Below are 24382 nucleotides of genomic sequence, written 5' to 3' on the forward strand. Positions count from 1 at the left end.
AAGGTGGGGTAGGCAGAAAGAGTAACAGCATTTATCATGGAGTAATTGAGCATGGGAACAGGCCTTTCAGCACAACTCGAGAGGAAAGATTTAAAGGAGACATGAGAAGCATTTTTTCCACACTGAGGGTAGTGAATATATGGAATGAGTTGCTAGACAAAGTGGTAGAAGCAGATACAATGAAAACATTTTAAATACATTTAGACAGGTACACAGATAAGAAAGAGGGATATGTCGTGTATAGACATCTGGGATCTTTGATCTGGACAAAGCCAGTAGAATTTAATGAACATTTGAGAACAAGTGTGTAGGAAGGAACTGCAGATGCTGGTTTACACCGAAGATGGACACAAAATGCTGGAGTTACTCAATGGGACAGGCAGCATCTCTGGAGAGCAGGAATGAGTGATGTTTCGGGTCGAGACCCTTCTACAGTCAGGCAAGTGTTGAAGGATGGACACTGTTTGAGCCTCTGATCAAGAAAACATCTAAAATCTTTGTTCTATTTTATATTTTCAACAGTGCTTTTGATTTTCACTGATTATATGTGCACCAGCAACAATGTGTAAGATGATAAATTAACAATATTAATTGTGGATCTTGAAAATATAGAGTTGGACAGCAGAAGTAATTGGCAAACAAAAAGTGGTTCAAACATTAAACAATTTTCTTTTACCAGTCTTCATTACAGAAGACAAATTGCAGAATGAGAGTGAGGAACTTGAAGTTTTACTTAAAGGAAAGGTTCCTGATATCATAGAACAGTTCTGTCACAGAATGAATAAAGCAATACAAATACACAAATGCAGCACGTATCTCCTGAATAGGGTTCTTAAAACAGAAGTTCTTAAAAGCATAGGCTTTGCGACCATTTTGCAGAACACTTGCGTATGGTCCACCAAGGCCAACTGGATGTCCGAGTTGTTAACTGCTTTAACTCCCCTTCCCGTTCTCATACTGACCTTTCTGTCCTGGGCCTCCTCCATTGTCAGAATGAGGCCACACGCAAACTGGACGAACAGCACCTCACATTCTGCTTGGGCAGCTTACCACCCAATGGTATAAACAATGAATGCACCAAACTTCAATATTTTTTCCCTCCCCCCTCCACCTACATTCCTTCCACTGGCTTCACAATTCACACTCTTCTCTCTTTCTTGCCAATCTTTTTTTTCCCCAAGGTAATGATTGTTTCCAATTTGAGGTGGTAAGTTCCATGTAATAATTTCATTGGGTAAATCCGTTTTCCCGTCACCCCCCTCCTCAACCGCTCTTTTGCCTGTGACTGAATCTGTGCCCAAAGTGTAGGAAGGAACTGCAGATGCTGGTTTAAACTGAAGATAAGACACAAAATGCTGGAGTAACTCAGTGGGACAGGCAGCATCTCTGGAAAGAAGGAATGGGTGACTTTTCAGATCGGGACCCTTCTTCAGACTGAGTCTATCCAGAGATGCTGCCTGTCCCGCTGAGTTACTCCAGCATTTTGTGTCTTATCTTCAGTTTAAACCAGCATCTGCAGTTCCTTCCTACACTTTGAATCTGTGTACCCTGGCCTTTGAACTATTTGTTAGTAGGGGCATTCAACTACCTGTTCAAATACATAGAGCTTGTACTGCTTTATTACCTCCTCTAGAGCTTCTCTGCTCCAAGAACAACTGTAGTGTTTCCAGTCTAATTTTGTTGCACCTTTTCTGCATTGTCTCTTGGTCCTTTGCAACTTTTATTTCAATGAATTGCAAATCAAGAAGTTAATATCAACATCAGCTTGCATTTCTAAAGTACCTATACTACAAGAAAACATCTCTGATCTTTCTCCTTGTATTCAAATTTGTGATTTGTGGCTAATTACAACTTATTTTTCTTTATTGCAGAATTCTACTCGGACTATTGAGGAGTTTCACTCAAAGCTTCAGGAGGCAACCAATTTCCCCTTGAGGCCTTTTGTCATTCCTTTCCTGAAGGTATGGTGACTCACTGAGAAAGCAGCCTCACCTAGTATCTCTGGTTCTGATTTCTGGGTACAACTGTTTTTGGAGGAATTGTTATTAGAGGAGCAAAAGAGATCTGGACTGAGGCTAAGTAATTAAGTTTTAGTACAAGTGGCCTTAGAACATAGAACAATACAGCACAGGAACTGGTCTTGTGACTTACCATCTTGCACCGACCTTGATGCTAGTCCAAATAATCGCATCTGTCTGCACATGGTCTGTATCTCTCTTTTCCTTGACTGTTCACGTGCCTGCCTAATGTCTCTTAAATATTGCTATCATATCTGCTTCCACACCACTGCTCGCAACACAGTCCAGGCACCCACCACCCTCTGTATAAAATTAAATTAGGACAGCATAGATGTGGCTTAAACAGCATTTTAGAAATCTTCAACCTGACTACTCAATGTTTACACTCAACATGCTAACCAATGAAGGCAAGCATGCCGTACATCGTTACCACTATCTACTTGTGTTACCGCTTTCAGGGCTTGCACTCCAAAATCCCTCTGTACAACAATGTCCCCAAGAGTACTGCCGTTTACTGTATACCCTTGCCTCTGTATAGGACCTCTGAAAATGCAACACCTTACACTTGGCCAGATTAAATGCAATCTGCCATTTCACTGCCCAAATTTTGAACTGGTTTATTTCCCGCTGTATCCTTTGACAATCTTTCTCATTATCCACAACAGCACAAATATTTATGTAATCTGCAAATTTACTATTCAGACCACCTACATTTTCATCCAGTTATATCACAAACAGAAGATCCAAAAGTGATCCTTGTGGAACAACACTGGTCACAGACCTCCAGTCAGGATAACACTTCACCACCACCACTACCCTCTGCATTCAATGGCCAAGCCAAGTTTGAAAAAAATCTACCTGATCTCCATGTATCCATTGTGCTTTTATCTTTTGGATCAGACCACCATGAAGGAGTTTGTCAAAAGCCCTTTTGACTGAATGTCTTTATGATGCAGCAATGGACATGCCATTGAATGGGTGGAAAGTTAGATTCTTTCCTGTTTCAGACAGTAATTGCTGAGCAGTTTTGTAGCATTACGGTTACTTATGCAGTCTGCATGTTGCTTAAGGTCCGTCATAATCATTGCATTAGCCTTATGTCATGTGCTTCAGGTTCCTATGGTGTGTCTTGTACCTCTTTATTTTTCTGCCAATTCATCTACCATGTTATGGAAACTATATGCATTCAGTTAAAAAGCTATTTTAAATTTATCTTTTTACTACTTTTTCATGCTCTGACTTTAATTGGAAATATATTCATATGTTTGTATATTCTGGCCCTTCTGACAGACATGAGTGATCAATCTATTTTGCTTCTGTGCACTATCACCTTCTTTAACCAACTTAAATTTCCCCTCAGCAGAACCTTCCCACTATTTATTTTCAAACCATATCTGTTTCTCCATCCAAAGATGCAGGGAATTGTTGAGTACTTTTGCAGTTTCAGTTTCTATTTTTCTGGTTTCAGGCGAATCTCCCACTATTACAACGAGAACTCTTCCACTGTGCTCGGCTTGCGAAGCAAACACCAGCGCAGTACCTGGCCCAACATGAACAGCTGCTTCTCAATGGCAATAGTAGCTTGCCTATTGACTCCTCTGAGATTCTGCTGGGAGTGAATGAAAATGGTAAACGAAGCACCCCCGACAGGTAAGCACGGCTCCAGACAACTGCACTCAGGCCCGTTGCAAATTCTGTTCAGTCATTTTCCAAAAATATTGCATTCAGAATGCTCAGCATTATAACACCTTATGTCAAATATCTCTAATAGCCTCATATATTTATTATGCAGCTTGCAATTATACGATGTGGCAAGTTTCCCAAAGTGTTTTGTGTGATTGTGATCAAACAAATCTAACACCCAGCCTTGCAAAGCCCTATTATTAAGATGATCCAAAGTTTGATTAAAGAGGTGGTTTTAAGGAATGTTTAAAAAAGCAGCTGTGGAAATTTTGAAAGTTTAGGATCATAAAGTCGTGGAATTATATGGCTTGAAAACAGGCCTTTAGTCCCAATGCTTCCATGGCAACTAAGGTACCTTATTAGTTGAGCTAGTAACATGCTTGCATTTGGCCCATATCCTTCTAGATCTTAATATAGAAACAAAGAACTGCAGATGCTGGTTTATATCAAGGATAGACACAAAGTGGGAGAAGCAACATCCCCGGAGAAAAAGGATGGGTGACATTTTGGGTTGGGAGCCTTCTTCAGACCTTCTAAACCTTTCCTATCGGTGTAGAAGGCATGGACAAATGGGACTAGGCATGGGACATAGTGGATGAATTGGGCAGAAAGGTCTGTTTTCATATAAATCCATGAGTATCTGTCCAAATTTGTTTTAATTGTATCTGCCTGTGCTACTTATTCTGGCAGCTCGTTCCATATATGTACTACCCTCTGTATGGAAAACCTTCTCAGATCTCCTTTGAACCTCTATAAGATCACCCCAGCTTCCTTCACAACAGGAAAAATAGTCCTCCTTATAATTCTAGCCTTCCAAACCGGGCAACATTTCTGAATCTTTCCTGTAGCCGCTCTAGTTTCATCACATCCTTTCTATCGTGCGGCAGCCAGAACTGCACATAATATTCCAGGTGTGGTCTCACCAACATCTTATTCAGTGTAATATAACAACTCTTAGGTCCTGACCCAAAACGTCACCTACAGTGTCCTTCATAATGTTTGGGACAAACACTTATCATTTATTTATTTGGCTCTGTGATCATCTCATGGCCTTTTAACTCTGTCATGGTATGGCGCTTCACTTCATTCACCGCCTTTTCATGGAGAGATTGGCAGATAAGAAACAGTATCAGGCCAAGCCTGGAGCTGCACTCGAGTGTATTTACGTGGTGACCTGTACTCTAGTGTATTTACGGTAGAACCCGGAACATCATCACTGTGAATCAGTTACTCTATGTTAGATGCTCAGGTTAATACAATGCCCTCCACAATGTTTGGGACAAAGACCCATCATTAATTTTGTTGCCTCTGCACTCCACTTTGAGATTTGTAATAGAAAAAGTCACATGTGGTTAAAGTGCACATTGTCAGATTTTAATAAAGGCTAATTTTGTACATTTTGGTTTCACCAAGTCGAAATTACAGCAGTGTTTATACATAGTCTCCCCATCTCAAGGCACCATAATGGTTGGGACACATGGCTTCACAGGTGTTTGTAATTTCTTAGGTATGTAATAATTGCCTCCTTAATGCAGATATAAGAGTACTCTCAGCACCTTGTCTTTCCTCCAGTCTTTCCATCACCTTTGGAAACCTTTATTGCTGTCTATCAACATGAAGACCAAAGTTGTGCCCAGGACCGGATTTAGATGAAGAGAGGCCCGAAGCTATTTCATTTGTGAGGCCCCCCCCCCCCCCCCCCCCCCCCCCCCCCCCCGCTCCTAATCCCCCCCACCCCCCACGACTAGAGGACCATGACCACCCGACAGTGACAGTGTGACACTTTTAGATCCTACTGTATGTTGCCATTAAACAGTTGGTTTTAAAATACATATTGGGTTCACCGCGGAGCAGGTGATGCCTTACCTGGATCGTCGTTTGAAGCTCTGAAGTATTGGGCCAGCTGCTTCAACATCATGGAGCTCCCAGCCTCGGGCCGCGCTGATTTTAATATCGCGGAGCTCTGGGAACCCTTTGCCGAGGGCCGCCAGCGTGAATCTCCACCCAGCTCAGCCTGTGGTCTCTGGTAGCAAGTGGCCGATTCGGAAGTCCAAGCTGCTGAGAATGTTCTCCCGTTCCGACGTTAGATGGTGACCCCCAAATTTAATTGTACCAATGGCCATGAGGAGAGGATCCGTTGGAGACGGGAAAAGGGATCATCAATGGGGGCGAGGACTCCTTCCCATGGAAGAACGGTGTGAGGCGGAGGCGACGGAAGAAGAGCTCCAAATCGCGGCAGGCATGGAACTCATTGAGGTGGGGACGGAGGGGGACGAAGGTGAGGCCTCTGCTGAGGACAGACCGTTCGGTATCTGAGAGGGGGAGGTCAGGGGGGGATGGTGAACACACGGCAGGGATGAGGCCGAGGCGATGTCTGGTGGGGGGCTGGTGGGTGGTCAGGGGTTAGGGGGGTATGAGGACTGTAGTGTGGGTGGGGAAGAGCTGGGGTCACATGGTTTGAGGAGAATGGGGAAGACCCAGTGGAACAGCCACTGAAGTTACCAGGGTTAGGGGACTAGTACAAGGACCCAGCGCAGTTAAACTCAGGGGTGTTGGAGTCTGCATCGTGGTAATTTCAGGCCCGGTTCTGAGTCCAGGCTGCAGCTAAGGCGATGGCTGGGGGCTGCTGGAGGGCAGTGGAGTGGCGAGGGTCGCAGGGCAAAGAGTAGGAGGTCCTGGTGGGTGGAAGGTCGGTGGGGCGGCGAGGTTCGACGGTTCCGGTGAGGCAGCAAGGTGAGTAGGCATCCCTAGATCTCGAGGCCCTAAGCTTAAGCTTGTCTAGCTTATACGTAAATCCGGCCCTGGTTGTGCCAATAAAAGCCAAAGAAGCCATTATGAGACTGAGAAACAAGAATAAACCTGTTAGGTTTATGGCAGCCAAACCTTAGGCTTACCAAAATCAACTGTTTGGAACATTATTAAGAAGAAAGAGAGCTCTGGTGAGCTTACTAATCGCAAAGGGACTGGCAGGCCAAGGAAGATCTCCACAGCTGATATCAGAAGAATTCTCTCTATAATAAAGAATAATCCACAAACACCTGTCTGACAGATCAGAAACACTCTTCAGGAGTCAGGTGTGGATTTGTCAATGACCACTGTCCACTGAAGACTTCATGAACAGAAATACAGAGGTTACACTGCAAGATGCAAACCTCTGGTTAGCTGCAAAAAATAAGATGGCCAGGTTAAGTTTTCCAAGAAGTACTTAAAAGAGCAACCACAGTTCTGGAAAAAGGTCTTGTCGACAGATGAGACGAAGATTAACTTGTATCAGAGTGATGGCAAGAGCAAAGTATGGAGGAGAGAAGGAACTGCCCAAGATCCAAAGCATACCATCTCATCTGTGAAACACGGTGGTGGGGTATTATGGCCTGGGCATGTGTGGCTGCTGAAGGTATTGGCTCACTTATCTTCATTGATGATACAACTGCGGATGGTAGTAGCATAATAAATCCTGAAGTGTATAGACACATCTATCTACTCAAGTTCAAACAAATGCCTCAAAACTCATCGGCCGGTGGTTCATTCTACAGCGAGACAATGATCCCAAACATACTGCTAAAGCAACAAAAGAGTTTTTCAAAGCTAAATAATGGTCAATTCTTGAGTGGCCAAGTCAATCACCCGATCTGAACCCAACTGAGCATGCCTTTTATGTGCTGAAGAGAAAACTGGGAACTTGCCCCAAAAACAAGCATAAGCAAAATATGGCTGTAATACAGGCCTGGCAGAGCATCACCAGAGAAGATACCCAGCAACTGGTGATGTCCATGAATCACAGACTTCAAGCAGTCATTGCATGCATATGATATGCAACAAAATACTAAACATGACTACTTTCATTTACATGACATTGCTGTGTCCCAAATATTATGGTGCCCTGAAATGGGGGGCCTATGTATAAACACTGCTGTAATTTCTACATGGTGAAACCAAAATGTATAAAAATGGCCTTTATTAAAATCTGACAATGTGCACTTTAACCACATGTGATTTGTTCTCATACAAATTTCAAATTGTGGAGTAGAGACAAATAAATAAATGATGGGTCTTTGTCCCAAACATTATAGAGGGCATTGTACGCATGTTTTCAATGGTTCCTTTATTATCATGTGTACCAAGGTTCAGTGAGATTCATTAATGCGTATGGATTGCATCAGGTAATTACAAAGACAGCTGGATAAATTAAGTGAACAAACTACTTTGTGAGAAATGTAATTCCACTATATACTGAGTGGACTTAGTCATTTATTTCAAGAACACTGTTTCATATATAACTGAATTAGGCTTTCACAAAAAGATACATTTTGAATACTGATTACGAAACTCGTATGTCTGACACCAGACTTTGTCATGGGATATGTTTTGCAGGACCAAAGAGAATGGGTTGGATCATGACCCATCACACACAGAACATGTCAGTAAAAGGCTGTGCGCACTCAGTCCTGGTCAGTGTTTCAGTCCCAGCCACAGGCTTGGACACCAATCTAATGGGCCTCAACATCTGGCACCACCCCAACTGCAGCACTACCGATTGGAGGACATGGCTGGAGCCCATCACTACAGAGACTCTTACCGACAGCCCGAGCACAAGGAGCTGAGGGATCGCAACCGGCCTGCTGGTCAGTTTATAATCTAATATCACACTCCCAATCACACCCACCCCTTTGCTCACACTAATAACAGGCCCTCGCTTAATAATTAGTTCTCAGCTGAAGTCAATAAACTACTCTGATACTAATAATTGTCCTTCCTCTATTTGCAATCCGTCAATCGAGAACTGATTCTTGCCTGTTCATTAACACCAGTCACTTTGATACCGTACAACATTTGGTCAGTGAAAGAATTCCTGTCGAATGTGGTTTCTAAATTAAATGTAGTTAAATATGTGGTCTCGACTTGTGATCTAACCGGCTACACTTTCCAATCTTGAGTGACTTTGTTGTTCCAGCTACAGGAATACATGGAACTCAGCAGGAAGAAGTCATTGATCATCGTTTAACAGACAGGGAATGGGCAGAGGAATGGAAGCACCTGGATAATGTAAGTGTGGAAGCGAAGGGCATGGGGGGGGACAGAAACAGAGAACTGAAAGTTCAATAGTTAAAACACCTTGTATCTCTGGAAGGAGTTGATACAGCTGGGTCTAGTTGTGCAGGTGACGAGTCTGTTACTTATAAATGACTATGTTGACATTCTGATCAACTTCACCACCTATCTCAACCCCTCTGCTATCTCTGATTTGTCTAACATTCAGTCCAATATAATTCAAAATTTTCTCCAATTAAATACTGGGGAGACCAAAAAAACACTGGCTCCATCGCTTTCCCCGTTAACAGCCTCAAGTTGACTAGACTGTTACCAATTTTGCTGAAGATAGTCACAAAATGCTGGAGTAACTTAGGAACAGGCAGCATCTCTGAATATAAGGAATGGGTGACATTTCGGGTAGAGACCCTTCTTCAGGCTGAGAGTCAGGGGAGAGGTAGACAGAGATAATGGGTAAGGTGTGAAAACGGCTGAAGGAAAATGTAGAATAGATCATTGTTAGCTAGGAGAAGGTGACAATAAATAAAGCAAACAGATAAAATGTAATCAGGGAGACAGACTGGTCAGAGAACTGGGAAGGGGAGGGATGGCGAGAGAGGGAAAGCAAGGTCGGAGAACTGGAAAGGGGAGGGAGGGAGGGGGAGAGGGAAAGCAAGGATTACTTGATGTTAGAGGTCAATATTCATCCTGTGGGGTGTAAGCTGCCCAAACAAAATATGAGGTGCTATTCCTCCAATTTGCACTGGGCCTCACGCTGACAATGGAGGAGGCCCAGGATAGAAACGTGAGTGTGGCTATGGGAGGGAGAAGTTATAGTTTTGCAACCAGTTTTGCTGCCCTGATTTACTTGATCTGAACTTTGAGCCTCCATCTCAAAGACGGCCTACTTCCACTTCCATGTCTGTTTCCACTTCCACGTCTGCTTCCATTTCCACTCATGCTATGATATTGTGAACCCTTTTCTCGCTTCCCTTTGAACTGAGTTGCATTAGATTGTACTTCACAATACCCCTATGCTGTTTTGTGACAAACTGGATTTACAGGAAACGCTGCCTGAAAAAGGCAGCCAGCATCATCAGAGACCCACACCACCCTGGCCACGCACTCATTTCACCCCTGCCATTGGGAAGAAGATACAAACTGTAATGTTCAGGAACAGCTTCTTCCCTACAGCCATCAGGGTATTAAATACTACAACCTCCATTAAGCTCTGAACTACATAGACTATTATTGTTATTATTGCACTATTATGGTTTGATTTTTATGTGTGCACGTGTGTGTGTGTGTATATATCTCTATACTTATAAAACTCGATCTTGGATGTGTGTGATGTTCGTGTGCGTTTCACAGCTCCTCGAAAACATGACGCGCTAACGGTGACATTTTTACATATTCCGATAGAGATTTACGCCATGATGTCAAAAATCGCCTGATCTGAAAATTTCATGGATTATTTCTCGAGTTATTTATGAAAGTGTTCACAAATCTCAAATAATTTAGAAAATAAACGAGATGGTCTCGCTGATGACGTCAGAATTTATCAACTACCTGTCTCTGCTCACACTGCGAGTGACGTCACCCCTGTTCTGTCTTCTGTACTTCTAGGCATCTTAACGTTTACTTCTTTAAATTCATCACCTAGCGTTTTTAAACTGCTGCTCAGGTCGTGCTGCGCGCTCCGCTGGGCTCCTTGAAGTTCTGGAACATGGCGACGGCGGTCATTATCACCGCGTGGGTGAGGGTGCGGGGCAGCGTGATGGGAAGGCGGCCGTGGCGGCCATTACTCCCTCTGGGAGAGGCCACCTGTGGAGACCTGCGATTCCTCCGTCGATAGCAGGGACTCGAGGAATCGTGACGCCTTTTCCTCGCTGGTGATCCCGATCCCACCTGGAAATCTCTGGCAGTCACTGGGGGACGACCCCGTCTCCGTCTCACCCGCCCGATCGTCTGTCACTCGGGTGGGCCCAGCAGCCTGCTTGCCGTGGACCCAGCCGCCCGCTCGGCTCCCCTCCACCTCTACCCCTCTTCCTCTCCCCCCTCTTCCTCTCCCCCCTCTTCCTCTCTCCCCCTCTTCCTCTCCCCCTCTTCCTCTCCCCCTCTTCCTCTCCCCCTCTTCCTCTCCCCCCCCTCTCCTCTCCCCCTCTTCCTCTCCCCCTCTTCCTCTCCCCCTCTTCCTCTCCCCCTCTCCCTCCCTCTTCCTCTCCCCCCTCTCCTCTCTCCCTCTCCCCCCCCCCTCTCCCCCCTCCCCCCTCTTCCTCTCCCCCTCTTCCTCTCCCCCTGCTCCCTCTTCCCCTCCTCCCCTCCCCCCACCCCCCCCCTCCTCTCCCCCCCTCCCTCTCCCCCCTCTTCCTCTCCCCCCTCTTCCTCTCTCCCCTCTCCCCCTCCCCCTCTCCCCCCCCCTCTTCCTCCCCCTCTCTTCCTCTCCCCCCCCTCTCTCCTCCCCCCCTCCTCCTTTCCCCCCCTCCTCCTCTCCCCCCTACTCCTCTCCCCCTCCTCCTCTCCCCCCCCTCCTCCTCCCCCCTCTCCTCCTCCCCCCCTCCTCCTCTCCCCCCCTCCTCCTCTCCCCCCTCCTCCTCTCCCCCCCTCCTCCCCTTCCCCCTCCTCCCCCCCCCCCTCCCTCCTTCCCTCTCATCCCTCTCCCCCCTCCTCTCTACCTCCCCTCTCCTCTCTATCCCCCTCCTCTCTATCCTCCTCATCTCTCCCCCCCTCTCTCTCTCCTACCTCCTCCTCTCTCCCCCCTCCTCTCTCTCCCCCTCTTCCCCTTCCCCCCCCCGCTCTTCCCCTACCCTCTCTCCCCCTCCCCCCTCTGCACCCCCTACCCCTCTCCACCCTCAACCTCTCCCCTCCTCCTCCACCTCCCTCCCCCTCTCTTTACCCCCCCTCTCCCTCTCCCCGCACTCCCCCCTCCCTCCCTCTCTCCACCCCACCTGTGTGTGTGGGGGGTGGTTAGTCCGTGTGTGACGCCGCAGGCCGCCCCCCCGCCCGCAACCGCGCGTTGAGGGGACAAGACCCAACGGGTCCCACTTGGTCTAATATATTGTGTGTGTGTGTGTCTATTACACACACACACACACACGTACAGGGCTCTCACTTAACCTGTTTTCCCTGTTGCCAATTGGGCAAACTAGGCAGCTTTTTAGGTTGCCAAATGACAGTTTAGGTGGTCATTTAAGAAGGTTTGCATGACGTGTGCGATAATGTGCTTGGATGAAGTGCGTAGTTACCAGTCGGAATTTTGCTCAATGAAGCATTCACATATTCTGCTTCAAATAAAGTCACAAACTAAACATATTTACCAATCAAGACATGATATATACCACAATGACATGCAGCAAAATTATAATACAGCATCTCAAGTCTTTTTACACGTTGCAATTGATGCAATTTCTATTATTTCTTTCCACTTCCAAACAAAATGTGGTTGGATTATTCAGCGTATGATCAATCTGTGTCAATAAATCCTGGGCCATGGTAATCCTGGACCATGCTTAACCATGCACACTACAGATTGATGCAAACATATTTTCTGTGAAGGACCGAAAATGACCATGACATGGCCATAGCATGGGTCGTTATTGCAATTGGCACAGAAACACTCTCGTTTCCCACATAATTTATCCACACAAAATATACAGGTTGCATGGAAATTTATAAAGGCATTTTATGATAATAGCTGTTAAAACAGACTATAACCACCTGACAGGTTAAACATTAAACTAACTGACAAGAGATGGCCAAAGGACATAACTGCAGTAAATGTTATTTTGGTAATATATTTAAAGGTGTCAAAACACCACATTACTGGACATTCAGATTAAATGTACGTGTTGTGAACAGCAATGAAGATACCCAGTTTGTATACACCAGATTAAAAAAATATATATTGATAAACGCTGTTTCCAGCATTTCCACTTATTAATGTTACATTTTCAACTGAAATATCTCCTGACCAAATTTGTGATGTATATGACCAATTGCAGAAGTAAAACCTGGATAAATCCAAGGTATAGTTGTGAATGTTGCTTATTAAATAACTACAGGACTGATACTCCATATTAAGAGCATTGATTTGCCGTTAAAATGAATTCTGTAATAACGTGTCAATGGTAGCAGTGACAATCGAACACTGCGGTTTTAATGTTTCATGTGTTCACAATTTAATTAATCCATCTTTATGGACTAAAACAAATAATAACACTGGGAATTAAAACGCATTTGATTGCATTCTGTTATCAAACATAGTCAATGTTTGCTCTGAAGACATTTCCAGCACAGTATGGTCAGGGAAGGGGGGGAGAGTCAGTGCGGGGTGGATAGATGTGGGGGGGGTAGACGAAAATGCTGGAGAAACTCAGCGGGTGAGGCAGCATCTATGGAGCGAAGGAAATAGGCAACGTTTCGGGTCAAGACACTTCTTCAGACTGTTCCCCCCATTTTTCTTGAATGGGGGATCAGTACAGGATGGATCGGAGGGTCTGTGCAGGATGAATGGAGGGATCAGTACAGTGTGGATCTGAGGGTCTGTGCAGGATGAATGGGCGATCAGTACAGGATGATTGTGGGGATCAGTACAGGATGAATTGGAAATCAGTACAGGATGAATGAGAAATCAGTACAGGATGAATGAGGGGATCAGTACAGGATGAATGGGGGGGATCAGTACAGGATGGATGGGGGATCAGTACAGGATGGATGGGGGAGCAGTGCAGGATGAATGGGTAGATCTCTACAGGATGGATGGGGGATCGGTGCAGGAAGAATTTGGGGACCATTGTAGGATGGATGGGGGAGTGGCAGGAGAATCAATGCGAGGGGGATAGAGTGATCAGCGCAGGATGAATAGATTGGGGGGGGGGGGGGTAGATGGGGAGGGGAGCACGGGAAGTCAGTGAGGACTGAATAGAGGCGGGAATGGGGATCAGTGTGGGATGTGGAGGAGGGGTCTCAGGATAAGAGGGGTGGAGGGGGGGCGTACAAAAGAGAGAGAGAGAGAGAGGGGGGAGGTGGGGAGGAAGGAAGGTCACTGTCTTCGGACAACATTGCCTCGCTGCCTTGGTCGTCCCCGCCAAGTGCCGCCGCTAAAGGGGGAGGCGGTTGGGATTTCCTCGCCACCGCTACCCCTCCTCCTCCAGCCAACAGCAAGGTGCGGGGCTGAGCGGTACAGCTCAAAGATCCTATAGTATAGGATCTTTGGTACAGCTGCTTCAGACGGCGGAAGGAGACCTCCCCCTCCCTCCCCCCTCCCGGCCTCGGTGTGCGAGAGGGTTTGTTTTGAAAGTGGTTATCGCCGTTAGCGGATTTGCAAGCAGCGGCTGCTATCAGGGCGGGCGGGGTGTGGGAGGAAGAGGAGATGGAGCTGCTGTCGCGGCCGCTGCTGCCGTTGTGAGGGGCCCGTCACCCTGCACCTAGTATCTATGCCCCGCACAGCCATCGCCGACACGAAACGTCGCGTTCCTTTTCTCCAGAGGTGTTGCCTAACCCGCTGAGTTACTCCAGTTTTTTGTGTCTATCTTTGGTATAAACCAGTATCTGCAGTTCCAAGCCGGGCAAAATGACTCGCCGTTTAAGTTGCCTGGCGGCACTTTGGGTGATCATTGGCACCCGGGCAACCGCTAATTTCAAGCCCTGATATATACACACACATGGAGGCAATCAATCGTTCCCACGTTGGGTGGACGGGGTGGGGGTGAGGGCCAGGGTTGGGAGTGTGCGGGCAGGGGTGGGGGTTGGGGGGGTGCTGAGCCGATGGGGGGCTGGTGGGAGTTGTGGAGGGGGGGCATGGTGCAGGGTGGACTCGACGTGTGGGGCGGGGGTTGCGGGATCTCTCTCTCCCTCCCACTCTCTCGCTCTCTCCCTCGATGGCAGCTTTGGCCAGGCCCTCTCATAGATGAACTGAGGCCCAGGCCAATTTCAATTTTAGTGGCCCCCAAATCAAGATCAAGCAGAGGGCCCTCAATTTTAGAGGCCCCCAAATCAAGGTCCCTTTGAAGCAGACAGGCATGAGGCCCATGCCAAATGGCACTCGTTGCCCCCTCTCTGATAGGGCCTGCCCTGCCTTAGGCAACCTCTCGTACTGTTGCATTTACCATTGGCAACGTCACATTGTGGCACTCGGCAGCTTGAGAGCCCATTGCCATTGGTGCACTGTGAGTGGCATTGTGACATCATCATTCCAAAGTCCTGGAAAAAGGCTGTGTGTGAGAAGTTTTTTGCCTTTTTTTAAAACTTGAATCATCAATAACCTGTGTAATATAGGATGAAATCTTAAGTGAACCTGATTACAGCGTGGAGGGGGAAAATGTATCAGAATATGTAAAAATGTAAGCTCTAGTGCTTAGCGTTTTGAGGAAGATACAAATAATACAGACCCACATACAACACACATACAAGATGAGATTTTTATAGGTATACTTGACCAAGTGCAGACCCGTTGGGTCTGCTGCCCCAACGCAGCCGTTCCCTAACCGTAGCCCCCACGGGAGACGTGGTCCTCCAACTCAGGCCGTTCCCGAACATAAGATTCCAGCAGTCAGCAGTGCAGCTGTTTTTAAATGCCGTATTTGAGGCGAAAGGCGGGCACCAGCAGCCATCATGGTCGCTGGCCAGCAGGATCTTATTAAAAATGTGTACATAAAGACGACAAAATTTAATGAGGAGTGGATGCTTGGAATGAAAAGTGAAATCTCTACCGAAATGGACAGAATCTCGGCGTTTCTGGGTCTAGTGTTGGCGTAGCAACGAATCAAAGGCTGGCACCCACAAGTCAGGCAGATACACACACACACACACACACACACACACACACACACAGCCAGCCACAGTTTTAATATTATATAGATAGATATATAAAATATATTATACTCGTATAATATATGTATGTGTGTGTGTATAAATAGAGAGGGAGAGAGGGGGAGGAGGGGGATAGAGAGAGAGGTGGGGAGGGAGGTAGTGACTGAGGGTAGGGGAAAGGAGAGGTGAGGGAGGGATTGGGGAAGGTAGGAGGAGAGGGGAAAGAAGAGGGAGGAGGTGAGGATGGAGTTGGAGAGGAGGGGGAATAGAGGGAGAGGAGTGGGGGAGGTATGGAGTGGGGAATAGAGGGAGAGGAGGGCAGAGGGGGAGGGTGAGGGATAGTGGGGGGGTAGGAGAGGTGAGTGGGGAGTTGAGGGATAGAGGGTTAAGGGGGGAGATGGAGGGAGGGAGTGACTGAAGGTAGGGGAACGGAGAGGGAGGAATTGGGGAGGGGAGGAGGAGAGGGAAAAGAAGATGGAGGGGAGAGAGTGCTGTGGATGAGGGGAAATGAGGCGCGCCTGTGCAGTTGGGGGCTATGGGTGTGTGGTGGAATATCGTGTTGGGGAACGGGTTGCGTTGGGAGACCAGGCCTCACATGTGACAGGGACCCAATGGGTCCCACTTAGTCTAGTATGACAATAAAACACTCTTGACTCTTGAACCTAAGTAAGAACCATACAATCACAGAAGGTCTGTTGCATTCAGTTTTGGTGGCGTTCTACCACAGTTCACTTTCACTAAGCCAATTTCTGCTCTTTACACAGCTCCTGAATTGCATAATGGATATGGTGGAGAAGACTCGCCGCTCATTAACTGTGCTGAGGCGTTGTCAGGAAGCTGACCGAGAAGAACTTAATCACTGGATTCGTCGCTATAGTGATGCTGAAGATATGAAGAAAGGTGGGAATGCTATGCAGCTTTGGACCATAAAATATATGAGCAGAAATAGGCCATTCAGCTCATCTTGATCAACGCCGTCATTTGATCATGATACGCAATACAAGATACACAACCAACTCAATTCACACAGACATCCATCAAAGTGAGTCTCCTCCTCACTATGATGAAAGACAAAATCTTGTCTCTCCCCTGCTCTCCATCATCTCCAGATGTTAAAGCCCCCGGCGGGCGATGGTAAGACCCGCGGCCGCCAAGGCCGTGCCGGCGATGTAAGGCCCTGCTCCGGGTCTTAATGTTGGAGCCCCCGGCGGGCGATGGCAAGTCCCGCGGCCATTAAAGCCGCGCCGGGCGATGTCAGGCCCCGCTCCGGGTCGTTTTCAGTCCCGCAACTCGGGCGGGAGAAGCAGCCGCCGCGGGAGCTCCGAAAAGCGGTCTCCCACCAGGGACCCGCAAGCTCCCGATGTCACCGCCCACAGGCCTGCAGCTGGAGCCTCCGAAGCCCAGAACACTGGTCGAAGCCGTGCGCCACCACAGCTCCTCACGGGTGCAAGGCCCCAACGACAACAGGGACCCAACAGGGAAAAGGTCGGGTCTCCTGTGCAGGGAAGAGATTCTCCTGCCTTCCTCCCATAACCTTTGACACCCTTACCTATTAATCTCCGCTTACTAAATACTTGGCCTCCACAACCGTCTGTGCCAATGGATTTCACAGATTCACCACGCTCTGGCTAAAGAAATTCCTCCACATCTCCATTCTAAAGCTACATCCTTTTATTCTGAGGATATGCTTTCTGATTGTAGATTCTCTCATTACTGGAATCCAGGTCCACTCTATCTAGCATGCCATTGGCCAAACTCCTCCCAACATAATAATAAAATACACTTTATTGTCATTGTAAATACATACAAAGAAATGTCAGGGGCACTGCTCGAGCGGAGCTCCAACGTATCATAAATAATAACCACAATGGAAACAAAATAAACGGCAAGAAAATCATCAAGTCATGCAATATTTCACAGTTTGTTAATCTTGTGGTGTGTGATTTGATGGACCTGTAACGCTTTCCTGAGGGCAGAAGGGCAAACAAATGATGTGCGGGATGAGATGAGTCCTTTAGGATGCATGATGCCCTCTGCAGGCAACAAGAGCTATAGATCTCTTCCAGGGCAGGCAGATGTGTGTTGGTGATCTTCATGTATTGATGACTCTGCAGAGCCTTCTTGTCAGCCGCAGAACTGTTGCCATATCATACCAGGATGCAATGTGTAAGGACACTCTATGGAGCAATGGTAGAATGGCACTAGCAGCTGTTGTGCCAAGTTGACTTCCCTGAGCGATCTTAGGAAGTAAAACTGTTGTTGTACCTTCTTTACAAGGGAGTTTGTGTTAGTTGACTACCTGAAATCTGCTGCGATGTAGGTGCCCAGGAACCTGAAACTGGAGGCTCTGTCCACTCTTTCTCCGTTTATGTGCAGTGGGGGATGGTCACCCTGCTTCTTCCTGAAGTCAATGATGAGCTCTTTTGTTTTCTTGGTATTGAGTGCTAAGTTGTTCTCTCAACATGAATTCTTGGTCTGTTGTTGTTGAGGGACTTGCAATAATGGGATAATGTCTCTTGTAGGGATGATCATTTACTGGCACTTGTGCAGTATGAATGTTACTTACCACCCCAGGCCTAGTTTTGGCCAGGTCCTGCTGCTCTGAGTGAAGGCCTTTAATGGGACACTGAATTTTGGCCAAGGTGTCTCTCAACTCTGTGGCAGCTACTGAATGTCGTCAATTTGGCCGCCAAGTATCTTGACACTGAACAGGAACTGGTGTCTGCAAATATTTTATTGATCTTGGAAATGGACTGTTCATGTAAAGTTATTTTATTTTATGCTTTCAGAAATACGTGGTGAGATGCCGCGCAGACCAACACAGGGATACACACGGGAAGAGATCTGGAAAAAAGCTGGTAGGCTCTATATATAATTAAAAGTGACCTCTAGGTGTAAGAAACCAACTCACTTGCTGCTCCTCAGTAAAGTGGTTTGTTGGCTGTGTCTTAAAGAGTAATAGGATGCTCTGTTAAAGATAACGTCAGATAGACCTTGCTTTTTCTCTCCATCCCCTTCCCAGCTCTCCCACTAGTCTTACTGTCTCCGCCTACATTCTATCTTTGTCCCTCCCCCTCCCCTGACATCAGTCTGAAGAAGGGTCTCAATCCGAAACGTCACCCATTCCTTCTCTCCAGAGATGCTGCCTCAATTGCTGTTACTCCAGCATTTTGTTTCTATTAAAGAGGCAGGTCTTTGCAGGGAGGAAAGAAATGAGAGAAAGACTTAGATTTCTGAAACACCTCTGATGGCATCAGCTTGTACTTGTGAAGAGTGGTCTCTGCTGTAATTTAGGAAATGGGTCAGTCATCACAGTAACATCTTCCCAAACAGCAGTGGTGATGGCCAGATATTCTGTTTACTAATTTTGATCCAGCATAAATATTTCCTACACCAGACAAATCTCCCCAATTCTTCTTGAATTAGTGTCCTATGATATTTGCATTCACATGAGTGTGTGATTTAAAACCAGAATTTCTCCTAAACAGTATTCCCTCAATATGCAATGGATTCAACTTGGCCCAAGTGCTTGGTGTGTGAATTAGTACAGTGTTCCGAGGTGTCACATCCAACACTGGACCACTCGCTCAGCCTGTGCCACTGAGTAGAAGGAACTGGAACCCCAGCTGATTACTGGACTGATTCCTGCCTATTGGTTGATAAGGAGGAGCACTGTGAGGTGAGGTGAGGTGGGGTATGTGATAGTGATAGTGAGGTGGGGTATGATGGTTGAAATCCCTCAATTGTACTAATCGAGTTCCAGCACCAGACTATTTCAACTACTGATCCTTGTACAAAAAGATATTCGTCAGAATGAGTTAAGAGATGTAAGTACAGTGCCCTCCATAATGTTTGGGACAAAGACCTTTATTTCATTATTTGCCTCTGTACTCCACAATTTGAGATTTGTAATAGAAAAAATCACATATGGTTGAAGTGCATATTGTCAGATTTTAATAAAGACCATTTTTATACATTTTGGTTTCACCATGTAGAAATTACAGCAGTGTTTATAGTCCCCCCATTTCAGGGCACCATAATATTTGTGACACAGCAATGTCATGTAAATGAAAGTAGTCCAGTTTTGTATTTTGTTACATATACTTTGCATGCAATGACTGCTTGAAGTCTGCGATTCATGGACATCACCAGTTGCTGGGTGTCTTCTCTGGTGATGCTCTGCGAGGCCTGTATTGCAGCCATCTTTAGCTTATGCTTGTTTTGGGGGCTAGTCCCCTTCAGTTTTCTCTTCAGCATATAAAAGGCATGCTCATTGGGTTCAGATCAGGTGAATGATTTGGCCATTCAAGAATTAACCATTTTTTAATTTTGAAAAACTCCTTTGTTGCTTTAGCAGTATGTTTGGGATCATTGTCTTGCTGTAGAATGAGCCGCCGGCCAATGAGTTTTGAGGCATTTGTTTAAACTTGAGCAGATAGGATGTGTCTATACACCAGTGTTTCCACTTTGAAGGAAATTGCCCGAAATTCTGGTTGTCTTCAGGTAATTTTAGGGAAATGGAATAATTTCGGGAAATTTCTGCATCTGGCCCGTGATGGAGTGTAAAGGTCAGGGGCCGCGGAACGTATTTAAAAGTGGGGGGGCTGAGCGAACACTGATCACTGGCCTCGGGGGTACCCGGTGAGGGAGCGGAGCGGAGGGTGTGGGAAGATGGCACAATTATTATTTTTTGTTGTTGCTCGACCTCTAAAAACTGGGGGATAATACAGGCCATCCCCAACTCAAAAAGTGGGGGAATATATCCCCCATCCCCCCCTCCTCCCCCTGGGATTGACGCCAGTGCCTTCCACGGTATTGTGCCGACTCTCTCTCTCTCTCTCTCTCTCTCCCTCCCTCTCCCTCTCCCTCTCCCTCTCCCTCTCCCTCTCTCTCTCTCTCTCCCTCTCCCTCTCTCTCTCTCTCTCTCTCTCTCTCTCTCTCTCTCTCTCTCTCTCTGGGCCGACTCTCCCTCCCTCCTTCTCGGGGTAGACTCTCTCTCTCTCGGGGTCCACCCTCCCACTCGACGGCTAATCACAGTGCTTTGTTCACTGCCCCATATCTCGACTGTGAATGCCTTGTACAATTTTAACATTACATCCCAACTTCTATACTCAATGCTCTGATTTATAAAGGCTAGCACACCAAAAGCTTTCTTTACCACCCTATCTACATGTTATGAAGCATGTCTCTCTAAAAAAGTGGATGGGCTCCAGCCCCTCCCTCCCGGTTCTGCAGCCCATGAAGGTAATACATACAGCACTGCCAGTTTGGTGCTCAAAGGTTTAAACGTGTGGGAATTTAAACAAAGAGCTGTTGGCTGCAGCGCTATGGGTTATAAATATAGTGCTACCGGTTGCAGCGCTATGGGCTTTAAACATAGCGCTATGACCACAGACTGGTCACAGTTCAGGAAAATTCTCATATAACAATGAGTCTTTGGAATTCTCTTTCTCAGTGGAAGTTGAGCCTTTGATTATTTTTCAGGCAGCGGTAGAATTCTGGATAAGCCTCATGGTGACAAGTTACCAGTGGGCGGTGGGATTGCAGTTACATTGGGATTGGCCTTGATTTTACAGAACGGTGGGTGGGCTCAAGGGGCCGAGAGGGAGGAGTGGGAGAGAGGGAGAGGGAGGGAGAGGGAGGGAGGGAAAGGGAGATGGAGGGAGATAGAGAGGGAGGGAGAGAGAGCAGAGACTGAGACACATGAGAGAAGGTTGAAAAAACGAAGACAACAAAAGCTGCCTTGCATACACTGTACACGAGTAACAGAAGCAGGCACATCCGGTGTAGTTACATAGATCTGTTTTGCTTTGTTCTTCTTTGTGTTGCTGACGTGTGCCTGCAAACAAAACCCAACAACAAATAGCACGCAGGAAGCATTTTTGAAAATTTCAGGAAATTTGGGATTCTATTTAAGGATTTTTTTTTTTGAGGTGTTTTACAGATGAGGTGGCATGCTTTGGATCTTGGGCAGTTCCTTCTCTCCTCCATACTTTGCTCTTGCCATCACTGATGTTAATCTTCGTCTCATCTGTCCACAAGCCATTTTTCCAGAACTGTGGTTGCTCTTTTAAGTACTTCTTGCCAAACTGTAACCTGGCCATCCTATTTTTGCAGCTAACCAGTGGTTTGCATCTTGCAGTATAGCCTCTGTATTTCTGTTCATGAAGTCTTCTGCGGACAGTGGTCATTGACAAATCCACACCTGACTCCTGAAGAGTGTTTCTGATGTCGGACAGGTATTTGTGGATTTTTCTTTGTAATAAATTCTTCTGTTATCAGAGAGAATTCTTCCGTCATCAGCTGTGGAGGTCTTCCTTGGCCTGCCAGTCCCTTTGCGATTAGTAAGCTCACCAGTGCTCTCTTTCTTCTAATGATGTTCCAAACAGTTGATTTTGGTAAGCCTAAGGTTTGGCTGATGTCTCTAACAGGTTTATTCTTGTTTCTCAGTCTCATAATGGCTTCGTTGACTTTCATTGGCACAACTTTGGTCCTCATGTTGATAAACAGCAATAAAAATTTCCAAAGATAATGGAAAGACTGGAGGAAAGACAAGGTGCTGAGAGCTCTCTTATACCTGCATTAAGGAGGCAATTACAAGATACAAGATACAAGATAAATTTAATTGTCACGTGTGCCAGATGGCACAGTGAAATGAATTCCCATACAGCCATACAATAAAAATAAACAGGACTCAACACACTATGGAATTCAACACAAAACATCCCCACACAGCAGAACCAAAGTTTCCCACTGTGTGGGAAGGCACCAAAGTCGGTCTTCTTCCTCCACTGTTCCCCGTGGTCAGGGTCAGGGTCTCCCCAAGCCCTCCGCAGTTGCAGCTACGGGCGGCCCGATGTCCAGGACCGCTCGCCGGGATGATACCAGTCCGACGTCGGGGCTGCGGGACGTCCTCAGCGGCGTGGACACCAGAGTCGGCCCCCTCCTACCGGAGTCGGCGGCTTCCAAAGTCCGCAGGCCGCGCCGGGTGGAGACTGCTGCTGTAGGCCCTCTGCAATGCGCCCCAGGACTCCTCGGTGTTGTTCAGCGCCGCCCGCGTTGGAAGCTCTCTGCACCAGAGCTCCACGATGTTGGAGCAACGGCTCAACGCTCCGGAGGTCCAAACGGCGACCCAGGTAGGCATCGCCCGCTCCGTGGTGACTCCAGCGCTGCGCCGCCGCTGTAGCAGCCCTGGTCCGGTTCCCGGCAGGAAAGGTCGCTCCGATCCAGCTGGGAGGCCGCGAGGTGGGGGGAGAGGACGCGACTCGGAGAAATAGTCGCGTCCCCGCCAGGAAGAGACTTGGAGACGGTTTCCCCCTTACCCTGCCCCCCTCCCCCACATAGAAAAGTAAAAGTTTCCCCCTAAAACAGACTTTAGACTAACTAAAAATAATAAAAAAGATAGAAATGACAATTATTACGCACCTGAGCAATTACAAACACCTGTGAAGCCATGTGTCCCAAACATGATGGTGCTCTGAAATGGGGGGGCTTATGTATAAACACTGCAGTAATTTCGACATGGTGAAACCAAAATGTATAAAAATGGCCTTTATTAAAATCTGTCAGTGTGCACTTTAACCACATGTGATTTTTTTCTGTTACAAATCTCAAATTGTGGAGTACAGAGGCAAATTAATTAATGATGGGTCTTTGTCCCAAACATTATGGAGGGCACTGTATTAACCTGAGCATTTAACATAGAGTAACTGATTCACAGTGATGGTGTTCCGGGTCATACCATAAATACACTCAAGTACGGGTCACCACGTAAATACACTCGATTTGGCCTGATACTGTTTCTTATCTGCCAATCTCACCCTCTCTCCCAGAAGAGGCGGTGAATGAAGTGAAGCGCCATGCCATGACAGAGTTAAAGAAAGCTGTGTCAGAGGCAGAACGCAAGGCCCATGAGATGATCACAGCTGAGCGAGCAAAGATGGAGCGTGCGCTGAGGGAGGCCAAGCGGCAGGCTTCTGACGATGCACAGTCTGCCATCAACCAACAGGAGGACTCCAGTGAGGTGAGTGCTTGGCACCAGTCTCCAGAACAGAGAAGGGGCTGACAGTACCCAACAAAATCTGGGTGATTTTAGATGTTAAGCATTCTTTTTGGTTTATCCTTGTTACCCTCATGTTGATTAGATAGATGTTTTTCACTTGGGTACAGCAAGAGTTAGACACTTTAACAAGACTTTTCTTCCACTGTCCCATCAAATATCCCCAGGCACGGACAGGATAAATTTGAAATATAAGTATAGGTCCCTCTTCCTTGTCCTGTCAAACACTCCAGGACATGGATAACGTGGGTTGGACACAGACCAAAGCCCTTTCCACAATGTCACACTACATTCCCAGAGCTGAGGCAGCAGGTGTTAGAGATAGTCTCTGAACTGTCCAATCACACACTCCTGGGATAGGTACAGCAATTCCTTCATCTTATTCCCTCCTTTGGTATAATTCATTAGTAGTGGATTTGTATTAGAACTTTTCACATTTTTTATTAATGGTAATAATGAACACGGTGTACGATTAGCAGCTTTGATGGTGGGGCAATGGGGATTTTAGAATCCACAAGCTTCTGTTCAAATCCCAACATTACAGCCCTGAAATTTAAATTCCATGAACAATCTAAAAATCTAAAATAACTAAACTCATCTGGTTCACGAATAATCTCCAAGGGAGGAAGTCTGTTATTCATGTGCAGTCAGCCTATAGGTGATTCCACACTCCATGGCAAAGAGGGTTTCTGAAATGACCGTGCAGCACACTCTCTTCAGGAGCGATTTGGGATGGACAATAAATGCTGGTGTTGCCAGCGATTTCCATAGCCAATGTTTGTGT

At 46.7% G+C, this 24382-nt stretch overlaps 1 protein-coding gene across 12 annotated transcripts in view; it reads left to right on the forward strand.

Annotated features, from left to right (window-relative positions):
• The window catches only part of cbfa2t3 (CBFA2/RUNX1 partner transcriptional co-repressor 3), a 150979-nt gene that overhangs the window by 94555 nt on the left and 32042 nt on the right, over positions 1 to 24382 (forward strand). For 8 of the 12 annotated variants that reach the window (XM_055664886.1, XM_055664887.1, XM_055664885.1 and 5 more), the window contains 7 exons: positions 1872 to 1961; positions 3487 to 3668; positions 8073 to 8323; positions 8653 to 8744; positions 16304 to 16439; positions 18329 to 18397; positions 23372 to 23562. In XM_055664886.1, coding sequence (XP_055520861.1) covers positions 1872 to 1961; positions 3487 to 3668; positions 8073 to 8323; positions 8653 to 8744; positions 16304 to 16439; positions 18329 to 18397; positions 23372 to 23562 — 1011 coding nt within the window. The remainder of the gene's footprint in view (positions 1 to 1871; positions 1962 to 3486; positions 3669 to 8072; positions 8324 to 8652; positions 8745 to 16303; positions 16440 to 18328; positions 18398 to 23371; positions 23563 to 24382) is intronic. The other 4 variants (XM_055664892.1, XM_055664895.1, XM_055664896.1 and 1 more) reach the window with 2 other exon arrangements.

The sequence above is a fragment of the Leucoraja erinacea genome, chromosome 50 (assembly GCF_028641065.1).
Source record: "Leucoraja erinacea ecotype New England chromosome 50, Leri_hhj_1, whole genome shotgun sequence".
Lineage (NCBI taxonomy): Eukaryota > Metazoa > Chordata > Chondrichthyes > Rajiformes > Rajidae > Leucoraja > Leucoraja erinaceus.